Raw genomic sequence first — 18954 nt, 5'->3', positions numbered from 1 at the left:
CTCAGCACCCCCACATCTTACCTGTGTTCCCCCCCCCCCCCCTCCCCATTGCCAAATTCCAGCATCCGCACCCCACCCCCCTCACTCCCCCCTCCTCTTTATTTACGTACAGCAGACAAACACCCAACCCCCCCCTCTCTCCCCCCTCCCCTCCGCCAGATCCCCACCCCCACCCAGGAGGGTGCACATACCGTGGGGTGCCGATCGGGGTGGCTGCTTGCTGCTGCTGCTGGGGGGTCCGGGGGACAATGCAGTGTCGGGTAGAGGGGGGGGGCGCTCAGCGGATGAGCAGCAGCCCAGGGGCGGCCATCTTGAGCCGATCTGCAGACGCTGTCAGTGCGGGCACTGCGCTCCTTTCCCCCCCTTCTCCAGGCCAGCCGGGGGTGGGAGATTCCCCTCCTTCCCCCCTCCTCCTCCTCCGAACCGGACCGCCGCTCCCGCCTCTTCTATTGCCCGGATCCGGGGGCAGATTTCACCATCCTCAGCGCTTTTGTCTTTTTTTTTTTTTGCTTGCTGCCGCTGCCGCTGGTGCTTGTGCTGCTGCCGCCGTTTGCACCGGAGCCGATCCCGCTGCTTGTTCTGTGCGCCGCGCGAGCCGCCCCTTATCCTCCGCGCGCCGCCGCCGCCGCTGCCTGTGCTGCTGCTGCTGCCTCTCCCGGGCTGCTCGGGCACTCCGCTCACTGGAGCCTCACACTGGAAACTGACACCGTCCCCAAAATGGCTCAGAGTCCGCCCGCCCCGCGCCGTCACGTGGTCTCATTCCTTAAGGGCGGCCTGGGAATTAGTGTACACACTGCACTCACAATGTACACACACTGCACTCAGCACCGACACACACTCTTCTCTGCAAAGTCCCCCCCCCCCAATTCTACACAACCCCACAACACAAAGGTTACACAAAGCACACCCAGGGGGGTGCCCGACAATTAAATACACCCCTGAAATAATGAAATAACTCAGGCTGGATAACAAAAATAATAATAAATAATAATATTTTTTTTTTAATAATTAAAGTGACCCTGGGGTGCAACACATGTGCATCTCCTGCCATGTAACAGACAGTTGTGTCAGGTTGGGGTACCATAATTATGCCGTAAAGTGTGCATTGTTTATAATACAAACAGCAGTTGTGTCAGTTTGGGGTATAATTACGGCTTAGATTGTGCATTGCCTATAATACAAACGGCAGTTGTGAGGGTTGGGGTATCATAAATATGGCGTAGAGTGGACATTGCCTATAATACAAACGGCAGTTGTGAAGGTTGGGTTTCATAATTAAGGGATAGAGTGTGCATTGCCTGCTATGTAACAGACAGTTGTGAGGGTTGGGGTATCATAATTATGGCATAGAGTGGACATTGCCTATAATAAAAATGGCAGTTGTGAGGGTTGGGGTATCATAATTAAGGGATAGAGTGTGCATTGCCTGCCATGCAACAGGCATTTTTGTGGGTTGAGGTTGTTGTGGGGCACAGAGTGTGCGTTGCCTATCATACAACAGGCAGTTGTGTGGGTTGGGGTATCATATAGTTAATACATACGAGTTGTGTTGGTGGGGGTGGTCGTAGTTAATACACAGAAATATAAATTGCCTTTAATAAAAAGGACAATTGTGTTGGTTGGGGTGTTATAATTAATATATATGCATTGTCTTTAATAAAAAGAACAGTTGTGTTGGTTGGGGTGTCATGGTTAGTACATAGAAACATGTATTGTCCTTAATTGAAAAGGCAGTTGTGTTGGTAGGGTGGTCCTAGTAAATACACAGAGGTTGCATTGCTTGTCTTGTAACGGGCAGTTGTGTTGGTAGGGTGGTCATAGTAAATACACAGAGGTTGTATTGCATGTCGTGTAAGGGGCAGTTGTGTTGGTTGGGGTGTCATAGTAAATACACAGAGGTTGTATTACTTGTCTTGTAAGGGGCAGTTGTGTTGGTTGGGTGGTCATAGTAAATACACAGAGGTTGTATTACTTGTCTTGTAAGGGGCAGTTGTGTTGGTAGGGTGGTCATAGTAAATACACAGAGGTTGTATTGCATGTCGTGTAAGGGGCAGTTGTGTTGGTAGGGTGGTCATAGTAATTACACAGAGGTTGTATTACTTGTCTTGTAAGGGGCAGTTGTGTTGGTTGGGTGGTCATAGTAAATACACAGAGGTTGTATTGCATGTCGTGTAAGGGACAGTTGTGTTGGTAGGGTGGTCATAGTAATTACACAGAGGTTGTATTACTTGTCTTGTAAGGGGCAGTTGTGTTGGTTGGGTGGTCATAGTAAATACACAAAGGTTGCATTGCTTGTCTTGTAAGGGGCAGTTGTGTTGGTTGGGGTGTCATAGTAATTACACAAAGGTTGTATTGCGTGTCTTGTAAGGGGCAGTTGTGTTGGTAGGGTGGTCATAGTAATTACACAGAGGTTGTATTGCGTGTCTTGTAAGGGGCAGTTGTGTTGGTAGGGTGGTCATAGTAATTACACAGAGGTTGTGTTGCTTGTCGTGTAAGGGGCAGTTGTGTTGGTTGGGGTGTCATAGTAATTACACAAAGGTTGTATTACCTGTCTTGTAAGGGGCAGTTGTGTTGGTAGGGTGGCCATAGTAAATACACAGAGGTAGTATTGCATGTCGTGTTGGTAGGGTGGTCATAGTAATTACACAGAGGTTGTATTACTTGTCTTGCAAGGGGCAGTTGTGTTGGTAGGGGTATCTCAGGACACACGTGTATAGAGAGCATGTTACCAGCAAAAATAAAATAAAAAATCTAGAGAATAATGAATCTTCCATAGATTCCGCAATGAGTGACTCGTATATGTAACCCGAACAATTTAAATAAATGATTGTTGTAAGCGCTGAGTAAACAGAAGGATCTTTGTGTTCATTTGGCAGAGTTGGGGGATAGCACACAGGGAGATCAGGTCTATATATAATAGGGATCACTGTTATTACGTGTAACGTTGTGTCTCAATGTAACATCGGGGTTATATAAATGTATTGGGTACACCCCGGACTGGGGCACATCTAGCGCTCAATCCGCAGGAGCTCCCGGTACTTACGGCAGCGAGCTGTGACTGTGGAGGAGAAGAAGCAGAAGCGCCTTTCAATGCTTACTGATGAGTTGGAAAATAATTTATTGTTCTACGCTTTAACTATACTTTATTTACTAGAGGTGTACGGTGCTACAATCACATCGTGCTCAGGTACTTACTAGAGGTATAACGCTGTAATTACTAGAGGTGCACAGCTACAACCACATAGTACTTACCAAAAGTGTAGCGCTATAATTACTAAAAATATAGAGAGCTACGACCACACAGTGCTGACTGTACTTACTAAAGATAAAGCGCTGCTTTACTAGCGGTACGGCGCTACGCCCACATAGTGCCTGTTGTGCCTACTATCGGTACCGCGCTGTATGTATATTGTTCATATTAGGGGTACGGCGCTATGGCCATACACTGCTTACCAGAGGTACAGCACTCCAAACATGTAGCACTTACAAGAGGGATACTGCTTCAACCATACCGTACTTACTAAAGGTACAGCATTATAATCATACGGCACCTACTAGAGATATAATGCTTCACACAGCACTCTCACCGCATTGTGCTTACACGATCTACATACAAATACAGCATGTCATACAACTACAGTGGTAAAGCCATGGCATACGTAGTGTGCCCTTCCACCATACTGTGCCTACTAATGGAGATACGGCGCTGTAACCATTCTAGGCTGGCAGCATGTGAGGGAGAATTGGCAAAACGAGCTCACTACAAATACCATCCAATAGGCACAGCGATATAACCGGGATGTGAATTCGTGTTTTCTACAACAACGGCGCTACAAACACCCCGTAGTTATATTACATAGAGCAGCGCTAACTGAGCTTAGCAGAGATATGGTAATACAAGCCTACGGTGCTTAGACTGTACGTATTGTATATTACGGGCACAGCGCTACTACCACCCTGAGGTGGCAGAGATATACCCATAACGTGCTTACTGCTAGTGCAGCAGAATACAGACCATACCATGTCCTTATTACTCCTAGTACAGGAGAATACAGACCATGCCATGCCCTTATTACTCCTAGTACAGGAGAATACAGACCATGCCATGCCCTTATTACTCGTCCTAGTACAGCAGAATACAGACCATGCCATGTCCTTATCACTCCCAGTACAGACGAATACAGACCATGCCATGCCCTTATTACTCGTCCTAGTACAGCAGAATACAGACAATGCCATGCCCTTATTACTTGTAGTACAGCAGAATACAGACCATGCCATGTCCTTATCACTCCTAGTACAGACGAATACAGACCATGCCATGCCCTTTTTACTCCTAGTACAGCAGAATACAGACCATACTATGCCCTTATTACTCCTAGTACAGCAGAATGCAGACCATGCCATGCCCTTATTACTCCTAGTACAGCAGAATACAGACCATGCCATGTCCGACTCCTTATTACTCCTAGTACAGGAGAATACAGACCATGCCATGTCCTTATTACTCCCAGTGCAGCAGAATACAGACCATACAATGTCCTTATTACTCGTCCTAGTACAGCAGAATACAGACCATACAATGTCCTTATTACTCGTCCTAGTACAGCAGAATACAGGCCATACAATGTCCTTATTACTCGTCCTAGTACAGCAGAATACAGACCATGCCATGTCCTTACTCCTAGTACAGCAGAATACAGACCATGCCATGCCCCTATTACTCCTAGTACAGCAGAATACAGACCATACCATGTCCCTATTACTCGTCCTAGTACAGCAGAATACAGACCATACCATGTCCTTATTACTCCCAGTACAGCAGAATACAGACCATGCCATGCCCTTATTACTCCTAGTGCAGCAGAATACAGACCATACCATGCCCTTATTACTCCCAATACAGCAGAATACAGACCATGCCATGCCCTTATTACTCCCAGTACAGCAGAATAGACCATTCCTTTTCTTTATTACTCCTAGTACAGCAGAATACAGACCATACCATGTCCTTATTACTCCTAGTACAGCAGAATACAGACCATGCCATGCCCTTATTACTCCTAGTACAGCAGAATACAGACCATGCCATGCCCTTATTACTCCTAGTACAGCAGAATACAGACCATGCCATGCCCTTATTACTTGTAGTACAGCAGAATATAGACCATACCATGTCCTTATTACTCCTAGTACAGCAGAATACAGACCATGCCATGCCCTTATTACTTGTAGTACAGCAGAATATAGACCATACCATGCCCTTATTAGTCGTAGTACAGGAAAATACAGACTATACGATGTCCGTATTAGGGGTGCAACCACACATTGCATACAGTACTTTCTAGAGGTACAAAGGTAAAATTATACTGTACTCTCTGCATTTACCAAAGGCACGTCGCTGCAACCATACTGTTCACACTGTTAAAAGTACAGCGCCACGGATATACTGTACTTACTAAAGGTATAGTGCTACTGCCATTCTGTAATTACGGTAATACGCTACTACCATGCTTTACTTTATATATATATATATACATAGTGCTACTGCCTTTCTGTATTTTCTAAAGGTAATATGCCACTACCCTGTTGTACTTACTAAGGATATTTTACTACTACCGTACTGTTTTTACTAATGGCACAGCGCTGTATTTACCACACTGTACAGCACTACTGTACTGTACTGTACGTACTACAGTGCAGAACGTATAATTCACTTAATAAATCCACAGCACTAACAATACTGTACTTACTGCTTTTACTAAAGTTTTATGCTACTATACTGTACTTACTAAAGGTAGAGAGCTACTAATATACTGTGCTGACTAAGGTAGAGAGCTACTAATATACTGTGCTGACTAAAGGTAGAGAGCTACTAATATACTGTGCTTACTAAAGGTAGAGTATTACTAATATACTGTGCTTACTAGAGGTAGAGTATTACTAATATACTGTGCTGACTAAGGTAGAGAGCTACTAATATACTGTGCTTTCTAAAGGTAGAGTATTACTAATATACTGTGCTTACTAAAGGTAGAGAGCTACTAATATACTGTGCTTACTAAAGGTAGAGAATTACTAATATACTGTGCTTACTAAAGGTAGGGTATTACTAATATACTGTGCTTACTAAAGGTAGAGTATTACTAATATACTGTGCTTACTAAAGGTAGAGAGCTACTAATATACTGTGCTTACTAAAGGTAGAGAGCTACTAATATACTGTGCTTAGTAAAGGTAGAGTATTACTAATATACCGTGCTTACTAAAGGTAGAGAGCTACTAATATACTGTGCTTACTAAAGGTAGAGTATTACTAATATACTGTACTTAGTAAAGGTAGAGTATTACTAATATACTGTGCTGACCAAGGTGGAGAGCTAATATACTCTGCTTACTAAAGGTAGAGAGCTACTACCATACCGTATTTAGTAAAGCTACAGCACTGCTATAATGTGTGCCCCCCCCCCCATACCGTACTTAATAAATACACAGGGCTATACCAATACTGTACTCAATGCGTTTACTAAGGGTATAAAACCACAATCATATTGTACTTATTAAACGTACAGCGCTTTATCTATACTTATGGTATAGTAACTTCAGGTACTTAGAGCCATACTGTACTTACCGTATGTAGTAGAGGTACAAACGTACTAATCCTGTTGTGTTTTCCAGTGCTAACCATAACTGCGAGAGCTGAATTTATAGGGACACGCTACAACCACAACATATTGTCGAAGTAGGAGGTAGGTAGGAGGGATGGGATGTTATAGATGGGAGTAGCTCTGTAGGCGACCTTGTATTATGTATGGATCCATCGTCCATGGGACTTCAGAGCAGATCATAGGGTCCTATGTATGTTATATTGGAGTTGTAGCGCTGTAGTAGCTGTAGTGCAGTTCTCAATCATAGGACGAGGTTTTTGGACTGTAAGGAATAATTATGTGTAATCTATAAATCTACTAGCAATAAATAAAGTCCCTATACTCTATAAAGACTTTTTTTTTTTTTAATGAGATCTTTAGTGGGGCTGTGATAAGAAGAACGTGCAGGACATGCATTGACTTCTAGTAACCAATCAGATTTAAGCGTGCCGTGGTCGGATATCTTCAGATGATTCTGATTGGTTAATACAGGCGAGTGTTTTCCTTGGGTACCCCCATTGCTCATTGTTTTGTCTTACTCAATTAACTCCAACAATCTCATTAACTTTATCCATCCAGCTGAGGGATACATTGTTGCTCTTTTAAATAACAATGTCCAATGACGAGCTGCCTTTGATTTTAGGTGCTACTTATAAGGTGGAGCAGAGTAATCCCATTGGAGTGCTGGCCACTGGCAGAGTAATCCCATTGGAGTGCTGGCCACTGGCAGAGTAATCCCATTGGAGTGCTGGCCACTGGCAGAGTAATTCTTATTGGAGTGCTGGCCACTGGCAGAGTAATCCCATTGGAGTGCTGGCCACTGGCAGAGTAATCCCATTGGAGTGCTGGCCACTGGCAGAGTAATCCCATTGGAGTGCTGGCCACTGGCAGAGTAATTCTTATTGGAGTGCTGGACACTGGCAGAGTAATCCCATTGGAGTGCTGGCCACTGGCAGAGTAATCCCATTGGAGTGCTGGCCACTGGCAGAGTAATCCCATTGGAGTGCTGGCCACTGGCAGAGTAATTCTTATTGGAGTGCTGGACACTGGCAGAGTAATCCCATTGGAGTGCTGGTCACTGGCAGAGTAATTCTTATTGGAGTGCTGGACACTGGCAGAGTATTCCCATTGGAGTGCTGGCCACTGGGAGAGTAATCCCATTGGAGGGCTGGCCACTGGCAGAGTAATCCAATTGGAGTGCTGGCCACTGGCAGAGTAATTCTTATTGGAGTGCTGGACACTGGCAGAGTATTCCCATTGGAGGGCTGGCCACTGGGAGAGTAATCCCATTGGAGGGCTGGCCACTGGCAGAGTAATCCCATTGGAGGGCTGGCCACTGGCAGAGTAATCCAATTGGAGTGCTGGCCACTGGCAGAGTAATTCTTATTGGAGTGCTGGCCACTGGCAGAGTATTCCCATTGGAGGGCTGGCCACTGGCAGAGTAATTCTTATTGGAGTGCTGGACACTGGCAGAGTATTCCCATTGGAGGGCTGGCCACTGGGAGAGTAATCCCATTGGAGGGCTGACCACTGGCAGAGTAATCCCATTGGAGAGCTGGCCACTGGCAGAGTAATCCAATTGGAGTGCTGGTCACTGGCAGAGTAATCCCATTGGAGGGCTGGCCACTGGCAGAGTAATCCCATTGGAGGGCTGGCCACTGGCAGAGTAATTCTTATTGGAGGGCTGGCAACTGGCAGATTAATCCCATTGGAGGGCTGGCCACTGGCAGAGTAATTCTTATTGGAGGGCTGGCAACTGGCAGATTAATCCCATTGGAGGGCTGGCCACTGGCAGAGTAATTCTTATTGGAGGGCTGGCAACTGGCAGATTAATCCCATTGGAGGGCTGGCCACTGGCAGAGTAATCCCATTGGAGGGCTGGCCACTGGCAGAGTAATCCCATTGGAGTGCTGGCCACTGGCAGAGTAATCCCATTGGAGTGCTGGCCACTGGCAGAGTAATCCCATTGGAGTGCTGGCCACTGGCAGAGTAATCCCATTGGAGGGCTGGCCACTGGCAGAGTAATCCCATTGGAGGGCTGGCCATTGGGAGCTTTCAGTGAGCCACAATGGGAATGAGTTACTAAAAGAGTAGGTCGGGGCTGTTCACTTTGCAAAGTGTATGGCCACATGGGGAGAGATTTACTAAACCTAGGAGCACAAAGAGTCTGGCGCAGCTGTGCATACTAACCAATCAGCTTATGACTGCAGTTTGTTCAATTAAGCGTTGGCAATAAAACCTGGAAGCTGATTGGTTTCTAAGCAGAGCAGCACCAGATTCTGTGTGTACCAGTGTTAGTAAATCTCCCCCATTGCATAGTATATAAGGTGATGGTGGAATGTCCATCCAATGGAAGGGAAATAAAAATCGCTGGTGCATGTTCTGATAATTAAAATAAAAAGTTAATGAACTAAAGAAACACGTTTTGTAAAGTAGGCAGTTTTTACTCCTTTAGTAAATCGAGCCTAATGCCTACAGAGGTGTATGACTGTCTTTATTTATAAATAATATCTTGTAAATCGTCAACAATGGTATCCCATGGATAATATCACCCAACTGACTACAAGCGATTGTAGAGACAACCCAAAGCTGCCCACACATTATACAACATTCCATTTCCTTCATCTATGTGGGGCGAGGGCCTGCCTGATTGCATACACATCGACAAGGGTTTAGGTTTGACTTCATATTATATGTTTTTGGTAAATCTATAGGAAAATTGTATAATGTGTAGCCAGCTTTGCACTATACAACCTGCTTGTACAATCTCCAGTAGATCTACTTTCATCTATGTAGTACAAGAGCCTGACTGATTTTATACGAATTGAATAAATTGTCTAGTTTTGGTAACTCTAAAGTAACTTGTACTGATTATAGTCATCCATATATACTAACCATACACTATGCAATCTCTACTATCAGCTGTGTAACACAAGAGCCTGTCTGCTTTGATACTAGTTGAATGGGTGGGTTCGCATATTGCATAGTTTTCTAAATGATAAAATAAATTGTACAATCAGATTGTATAGTGTATGATCAGCTTTATACACAAGAGGACAGTTCCTAAGCAGCCTTTGAGACCTCTGTCATTGGTACAGGCAACGACTGAGCGATAATCAAATAACTGGAGTGGTTACAACAATATATTTTCTATGCTATAGCTACGGATCGGATCGGTTGCAGTGGGCGGGTACTCATCGTTAGGGGGGGAATCGGCTGATGCAAATAGGGGAGATAGTGACAGACACAAGGAAATCGTTGCATTCGCATTGCAGCAGATCGGACGTATCTATCACATCTATACGTTGCTGGATATTCCTTCGCTCATCTCTGCCGGTCCTCCTTAAATCCAGAGCAATGTATAGGCGGCGGCTGGGCGTATGGAAATGAATGTGTGTATAGTGGGGGAGGGGAGGGGGGGGGTGCATGCAGTGTGCTCGGTGCCAGCACTGCTCACATCTCCTGACAGCACATGGGATTTATGGATTAGCAACCAGGAAATTCTTCAATGGATCCCAGATCTGTGGAGTCCCTGTGCTCGGATCTCACGCTGCTCTCTGGTGGTGGGTGGGGGGTGGTAGAAGTGGTGGTGGGTGGGGGTGGTAGTAGTAGTGGTGGTGGGTGGGGGTGGTAGTAGTGGTGGTTGGTGGTGGGGGGTGAAGCTGGGAGGCCCCAGGGTGGGTGCTCTGTGACCCACTAAGAAAGATCCGGGTGAGAGCTGCAGGAATGTCTCTCCGGTACTTCCAGGGGAGGGGGGGCTCAGACAGACATACAGACCTATTTCACCCATAGCTTTCCATAAACACGATTTTCTCAGCACAGGAGAGCCAACCCATGATTGCCCGACCACATCGGAAATTCAGCCGGTCATAGACAGACGATAATAAGGATCTGAGTGAACAAAACCTATAGAAGCTCCTGCAGCCTATATACCTCTTATAAGAAGTCTTGTGGACCAGAACCCATGTTACATCTACATTACAGAGGATACACCATTGGATTTCGGAACTTATAAAACTTATAGAAGCTTCTAACAAGTTGTGTGGACTAGAGCCCAAGTTACATCTACATTACTAGGGATACACCGTTGGATGTTGTATTTTAATTGTATGAACCAATAAAACTTATAGAAGCTTATATGTATTTATAATAACAGGTTTTGTGCACTAGAGGCCAAGTTACATCTACATTACTAGGGATACACCATTGGCTTTCTAGTTGGGTGTTGTAGTTTAATTGTATGAATCAATAAAACTTATAGAACCCTATATATATTCCTAATAACAGTTTGTGTGCACTAGAGCCCAAGTTACATCTACATTACTAGGGATACACCGTTGGGTGTTGTATCTGAATCAATAAAACCTATTAGAAGCCTCTCTCTATTCTTGTTTATTACAAGTTTTGTGTACTAGAGCCCAAGTTACATCTACATTACTAAAGATACAACATCCAACTAGAAAACCAATAGCATATGCCTAGTAATGTAGATGTAATTAGGGCTCTAGTCCACACAACTTTATATACAAGCTTCTATATGTTTTTCATTGATTCAGAACAGGCAACTAGAAAGCCAATAATGTATCTCTAGTAATCTCGATGTAACTTGGGCTCTAGTGCACAAAAACTGTTATTAGGAATATATATAAGCTTCTATAAGTTTTATTGATTCATACAATTAAAATACAACACCCAACTAGAAAGCCAATGGTGTATCCTCAGTAATGTAGATGTAACTTGGGCTCTAGCCAATAAAACTTGTTGTAGGAGATGTATAGAAGCTATAAGTTGGTTCTTATGCAACGCCTAATTAGAAATCCAATGGTGTATCTGAATCAATAAAACCTATTCGAAGCTTCTATATATTTTTGCTTATTACAGGTTTTGTGGACTAGAGCCCAAGTTACATCTACATTACTAGGGAATACACCATTGGCTTTCTAGTTGGGTGTTGTATTTTAATTGTATGAACCAATAAAACTTATAGAAGCTTATATGTATTTCTAATAACAGGTTTTGTGCACTAGAGCCCAAGTTACATCTACATTACTAGGGATACACCATTGGCTTTCTAGTTGGGTGTTGTATCTGAATCAATAAAACCTATTAGAAGCCTCTCTATATTCTTGTTTATTACAAGTTTTGTGGACCAGAGCCCAAGTTACATCTACATTACTAAAGATACAACATCCAACTACAAAACCAATAGCATATCCCTAGTAATGTAGATGTAATTAGGGCTCTAGTCCACAAAACTTTATATAAAAGCTTCTATACGTTTTTCATTGATTCAGAGACAACAGGCAACTAGAAAGCCAATGGTGTATCCCCAGTAATGTAGATGTAACTTGGGCTCTAGCCAATAAAACTTGTTGTAGGAGATGTATAGAAGCTAGAAGTTGATTCATATGCAACGCCTAATTAGAAAGCCAATGGTGTATCTCTCTAGTAATGTCGATGTAACTTGGTCTCTAGTGCACAAAAACTGTTATTAGGAATATATATAAGCTTCTATAAGTTTTATTGATTCATACAATTAAAATACAACACCCAACTAGAAAGCCAATGGTGTATCCATAGATAGTAATGTAGATGTAACTTGGGCTCAAGTCAACAAAACTTGTAATAAGCAAAAATATATAGAAGCTTCTAATAGGTTTTATTGATTCAGATACAACATCCAACTAGAAATCCAATGGTGTATATGAATAAAAAAAAACTATTCGAAGCTTCTATATATTTTGGCTTATTACAAGTTTTGTGGACTAGAGCCCAAGTTACATCTACATTACTATGGATACACCATTGGCTTTCTAGTTGGGTGTTGTATTTTAATTGTATGAATCAATAAAACTTATAGAAGCTTATATGTATTTCTAATAACAGGTTTTGTGCACTAGAGCCCAAGTTACATCTACATTACTAGGGATACACCATTGGATTTCTAATTAGGCGTTGCATATGAATCAACTTATAGCTTCTATACATCTCCTACAAAAAGTTTTATTGGCTAGAGCCCAAGTTACATTTACATTACTAGGGATACACCATTGGCTTTCTAGTTGCCTGTTGTGTCTGAATCAATGAAAAACGTATAGAAGCTTTTATATAAAGTGTTGTGGACTAAAGCCCTAATTACATCTACATTACTAGGGATATGCTATTGGATTTCTAGTTGGATGTTGTAGCTGAATAATAATAATAATAATAATAATAATAATAATAATAATAATAATAATAATAATAATAATTAAAAAAAAACAGAAACTTCTAAATACCTCTTATAACAGTATTTATGGACTAGAGCCCAAGTTTCATCTACATTAGAGGGAATACACTATAGGTTTTATAGCTGGGCGTTGTATCTGAATCAATAAAACATATATAACCTTCTATATCTCGAACAAGTAATGGACTAGAGCCTTAGATCTACATTTCTCGGGTCGGGACACACTATTGGCTTTTTAGTTTAGTTTTAGGTGTTGTATCTGAATCAATAACACTTGTGGAAGTTCCTCAGCCTGTAAATTGCTTATAACACATTTTGTGGACCAGAACCCATGGTACATCTACATTAGAAGGGATACACCATTGGCTCTCAAGTTATTAAGGTGTTGTATCTAAATCAATAAAATGTATAGAAGCTTCTATTAACCCCGTTATAACACGGTTTATGGACTGGGGCCCAAGTTAGATCTACATTACTAGGGATACACCATTGGCTTTCAATAACATTTCAACAAATCAATACACTTTATAGCGACTTATATTAACCCCTTAAAACACGGTTTATGGACTAGAGCCCAAGTTAGATCTGCAATACTAGGGTTACACAATTGGCTTGCAATAAAATGTATAGAAGCTTCTATATACCCCTTATAACAAGTTTTGTGGACTAGAGCCCTAATTACATCTACATTACTAGAGATACAACACCCAACTAGAAAGTAAATGGTGTATCTGAATCAATAGAAGCTCCTAAACAAGTTGTGTGCACTAAAGTCCTAATTACATCTACATTACTAGAGATACACCATTTACTTTCTAGTTGGGTGTTGTATCTGAATCAATAGAAGCTCCTAAACCTTGTGGCCTAGAGCCCCATCACTAGAGATACACCATTGGTTTTCCAGTTGGCTGTTGTATCATGATCTGTGACATAGACTAGAATGACAGTTGGTTGGGAACCAAAAACTTTATTACAGATGATACGTTTGCAGCATCTGATCCCATTTTTCAATTCTCAATTCATAATGAAACCAATAGTCTGATTGCTATGTTCCACTCTTTATTAGCACACCCCTTATCAATTATCCTTCGAATTTTCCACTGTAGACGGTAAGAAATGCATCAAAGACTTGGAGGAAATAAGGAGTCAACAGAGCAGGTTTCAGAAATCACTAAATTATATGGCATTTCCAGTTTTCTGTAACTTCTGTTGACAAAACAAGCCTACCAAAAAAAAGTGTGTGCTCTGCCCACAAAGGTGATACAAAATACAACTGTAGTAGAAACTTTGGGACTCATCCCAGTCCAAGCCAATGAGATTTCAGCTTACACTGGGGAGATAGAACAGGACTCTCCAAGCTTGTACTGCACCACAACACATCTGGCTGCAGCACTTTCCAAAAATAATATGCTTAGAAAGCCTTGAGCCGACTGAGGACTTCATATTGTAAAATCAACCTTCTGGACCGCTAGGATTTATAGAAGGACTGGTATAATAAAGATTGCATAGAGGAAAGTATAAACAAACAACACGCTCTGATATAAATATAATATTTATTAGTACACACAAAAGCCATACAGTATATGGGCAATGTAAATCTGGGAAATGTAAATCTGGGCAGAAATATTCATCTATGTATGAAGTAATGATGGAGAAAAAAATGATCAATATGTTGTAAAGTATTTGTTCTACATAAGTAAATCTCATGGAATGTAAAGAGAGGCACGAAAAAACAGTACATCACAGCCTGACCAATTGTATCATTGGAAAAGCAAAAAGAATAAAACATTGATGATTATATATAATATTTCCAACTTCCGATGGAGGATCCAGGTCACATCTGAGAGGTCCTCTCCATACTTTTAGCCGCATCTTTAAGTTTTCCTACTAAATCCTAAAGGACAAACAAGAAAGGGAAATATGACTGTTCAACCAGAGACATGATCTGTCTAGAAAGAACAAATAACAGAGGCACGAAGTGATCTAGGCAAACACACAACCTAAACATCTTGTAACCGTTCGTGATGACGTCATACTGGTGTGTTCTGCGTTTTTTTTATTATTATTATTATTATTATTTAATACTACACCATATATGCATTCAATGATATAATCAAAACAAAGTTAGAACACAATCAAAGAACTCCACATATCCCCAAAGCCCCAAAGTGCATGACAGCATATTATTAAGAAAAGTGACACTGGGACATTAGAATGTGGCAAGGTTGTTATAGGACTACTACTGACAAATATGCTTTCACAAGGCTAACTAGGTGTTAATTTTCATTATTATAAATACCAAGATAATATCTCGTCTTTAGTTAACTTACAAAAATCTGATCACAAGTGGATCCATATTTGACAGTAGAGGAAAAAATTATAATTTGCAATTAATGCCTGGGCCCAAATTTTTATAAATCAAGCTGACAGCAAACATGCAGTTTTGCGACATTTTCTGCAGCCTGTACTGTCTGTGATCACAAAGGCTGACTTATCAATACAAAGTGCTGGTGACCCTCGAGGTAGTTATGTGAACCCTGGAAGAGTGGATTGGTTTCCCACAGCAAGCAAACTTGATTTTCCCGAACTGATAATAACTTCTAGCATTGAAATTAAACCATCAAAACTGGAGCAGATAGAGCTGTGCATGGCGACCAATCAGCTTCACCTTTAGCTTGTTCAGATAAGCTTTAAAAATGAAAGATAAAAGATGATTGGTTGCCATGCACAGTTCTCCCAGTTTTGATCAATCCCCCTCTATTTTATTGTTCAAGGTTACATTAAATAACCCATTTGCTGGATATTTCACACAAAACAAATAAAATCTAAACATTAGGATAAATCAGACCTCAGTGTGCCTCATAGAACATATATATTAGCAAACAGGAAAAATACAGATTATCTGCTTTCCAGGCAGCTCACACATGCCAGCAATTATACCCTTCATAAACACAACTTGATAGTTTTAAATATTTGAGTTTAGTAGTATCACAACATATATGAGACTCTTTATTTTCAGCCATGCAACTGTCATAGTAATTTCACTGGTCCCATCTAGAAATAACTATTATGAACATACATCCTCATCCTGGTGTTTATGTGAGTTGAACCCAATATCCTCTCTGAAATATTGGGGTTGATTTACAAAAACTGGAGAATGCAAAAGCTGGTGCATCTCTTCATAGAAACCAATCAGCTTCCAGTTTTTATTTTTTTGGTCAAAACCACTGAAGTTAAAAGCTACCATGCACATCTGCACCAGATTTTGCACTCTCCATTTTACTCCATTGTCTCAATTCAGATCACAGGGGGCAATTTATACAAATAATACAATACCTGCAGTTGTTCCATTGAGCAATTGAAACCAACATCTTGGGCCTGGTTGGTATCCGAGGTCTGGGGGAACAGAGAACTACATTTTACTATCAGGATCACATAAGACCCCCTTTCACCCCCCAATATCAGTCTGTGTGCCATTACCTCTAAACTGAATTTCACAAAATAGGAAGGTCGGTAGGTTTTGTGTAGCTGATTGGTCTGAAGAGTTAAAAAAAAAAAAAAAGGAAAAAGAAAAAAATGTCTCAGCTGAAGGATACAGAATCAATACACAAACAAAATCAATTGATACACCAAGCTCTTCATCACCTTTATTTCATATGCGAGACGCCAGGACACATCTGAGACGTGTGGGGGACATCTGCCAATACTGGGGGGAAAAGGACAAACACTGGGGTGACTCTCTAGGCCAACACACTGACATGTCCATTTATTAATACAAGGGTTTCCATTTTTATTTTAGAAGTTCAATAGTACTGTGCTAGAGCTTCCCATTTCTCTTGCACAGTATAGTACAGGACTGATCACATCAAAGACAAATGATCATTAAAGACACAACATTATGACACAATCTGCACTCACTTTCCTAGGAGGAGCTCCAGAGGTTCCTTGTGTTCCTGTAACACAACAGACCGACAATTAACACACACACACACACACACACACACACACACACTGCAGGCCACACAAAAAAGGACAAGGTTAACTTCTAAACCTGATATTCAGTCCAAAACTCTTCTGTCTTTTCTTTATCGAACTTGCAGTCCTCCAGGAAGGTACTGTGGGGGACAGCAGACACAATGAGCAGATCTGTCGCACAGAAGTCAGGGCAAGACACATTTCTAGATACATATAGATATATATAATATATACCTGAGGGCTGCTCTGTCTACATTGTGCTTCACAGCCTCCAGGACACATGCAGCCACTGCAGAGTGACATTCTTTTACTACAGATGGGGCAATATGTCGCAGCTCTGTGTCATCTACAGCAACACAAACAGACACAAAAAATAATAATGGATTTTTACAACTGAGAACGATCACAATCAGTTATTAATGCTGACAAGAGTGGAACTACAAATCCCAGCGTTCTCCTGTTCCTCCTTGATAACACAAAGGAGGGTGGGTGTTCTTTTTATTCATTCTCTGATCTTACAAGTGGATAGCACTTTTTTTTTAAACTATAATTCTAGTGTTTTCTATTTTAAGATATAAAACTTATTGGGAAAATAAAACACAATAGTAGCGCCAAAGCCATCCCACGTATCATTGGCACTAAAGCTGATAAGACACGCTGGGATATGTAGTGTACATTGATAGATTAAACCCAGATATTGAGTTGGTATTGAACTTATTATATTGCAGCTGAACAATTATTAAATGTGATGGCTGCAGTCATTTTTTTTTTTTTTTTGCTTTCTTTCTACCTGGTGATTTAGCTAATATTCTGTTCTTCAACAAAGCAACAGAACAAGCTGCCTGCAGATGTAGCAGTCAGAAGGTTGAGACAAACCATTTACTACTGACAGTGATCAGCTTTTATTTTTGTAAAACCAAACAGGGAAAACATTGCAAGTATTAAATTCCAATTTGTTCGTGTACTTTAATCTGATAGTTCATCTAACACACCCCCCCCCCCAGACTTGAAATGCTGATGACCAAAAGGTGCAAGCTGTGCTCCTTCATCCAGAGTGAGGACACCCTGATAAAGGAGGGGGAGATGTACTAAGAGTTGAGAGTGCAAAATCTGGTGCAGTTTTGCTTAGAAACCAATCAGCTTCCATGTTTTATTGTCAAAGCTTAATTGAAGAAGCTGATTGGTTACTATGCATAGCTGGAACAGATGCTGCAACTTTACAGTTTTCGTAAATCCTGGTGAAAACAGAGGGGAAAATAAAAAGAAAAAAGAAAAAAGGAAAAAGAAAACTAGTGCACCCATCACGTGTAAAATGTAAAGATTGGTAAACGGCAATATAGTATATTCGTGTTTTTTTTTTTTGTTTTTTTTTAGGTTAACAAAGTAGAACGCCAAACCCATCCCAAATATCATTGTCACAAAAACTGGAGGCTGACAAGGCACGCTGGGACATGTAGTGCCCATACACAGATACATCACACAATAGATCACACGGTGGTAACATTGTATTTCATGTCACATAAGCATTAACAGGAACCAATCAGAACTCAGATTGAGATCGCTGAGATCGGAGTTGTGATCATTTTTTTTTTCCCAACAACACACTCTACAAAAAAAACAAAAAAGCAACACATTAAAGAAAAAACAATATATACACACACACACACACACACACACACACACACACACAAGTGTGCACCGATCTGTCACCGTCTACTCCATTTATTTGATCTATATTTGGCTAATAATAAATCCGAGGGTCTTTACGCCCACTCTATACAATGCAGAGATCTTGACATTTATTATTACTATTTTGTTTTTTTTATTCTATTCCTCCTTGTGGTGAAAGCGATCCCTGTGTACATTACACTCAGCCCAGTTCCCGGTAGCAGGCAGTGGCAGTGACAGATAAGCTGGGCTCAGTGCTGGTAAATGACTCGTTTCCTCTGCTGTCAGCGATCTTCAACGCCTCTCTACAGCTAGAGACATGGGCTTTTCCCAGTACTGACTCCCCAGCACCCATCAGCAGCCAGAAAGTGCCCCCCCCCCCCCAAAGGCACCCCTGACATTTGTGTCACCTCACCCTGCTCTATTATGACCTTA

At 41.5% G+C, this 18954-nt stretch overlaps 1 protein-coding gene across 1 annotated transcript in view; it reads right to left on the bottom strand.

The window, feature by feature from the left end:
- The window catches only part of LOC120941054, a 56434-nt gene that overhangs the window by 18258 nt on the left and 19222 nt on the right, over window positions 1–18954 (bottom strand). Inside the window, exons 2-10 of the mRNA XM_040354293.1 lie at window positions 17086–17197; window positions 16928–16991; window positions 16795–16829; window positions 16522–16582; window positions 16357–16413; window positions 16213–16272; window positions 14715–14770; window positions 7404–7983; window positions 192–330 (exon numbers count right to left, since the gene is read on the bottom strand). Coding sequence (XP_040210227.1) covers window positions 192–330; window positions 7404–7983; window positions 14715–14770; window positions 16213–16272; window positions 16357–16413; window positions 16522–16582; window positions 16795–16829; window positions 16928–16991; window positions 17086–17197 — 1164 coding nt within the window. The remainder of the gene's footprint in view (window positions 1–191; window positions 331–7403; window positions 7984–14714; window positions 14771–16212; window positions 16273–16356; window positions 16414–16521; window positions 16583–16794; window positions 16830–16927; window positions 16992–17085; window positions 17198–18954) is intronic.

The sequence above is a fragment of the Rana temporaria genome, chromosome 5 (genome assembly GCF_905171775.1).
Source record: "Rana temporaria chromosome 5, aRanTem1.1, whole genome shotgun sequence".
Classification (NCBI taxonomy): domain Eukaryota; kingdom Metazoa; phylum Chordata; class Amphibia; order Anura; family Ranidae; genus Rana; species Rana temporaria.
Note: the sequence above shows the minus strand (reverse complement) of the source record. Positions and strands in the feature narration are given on the sequence as shown.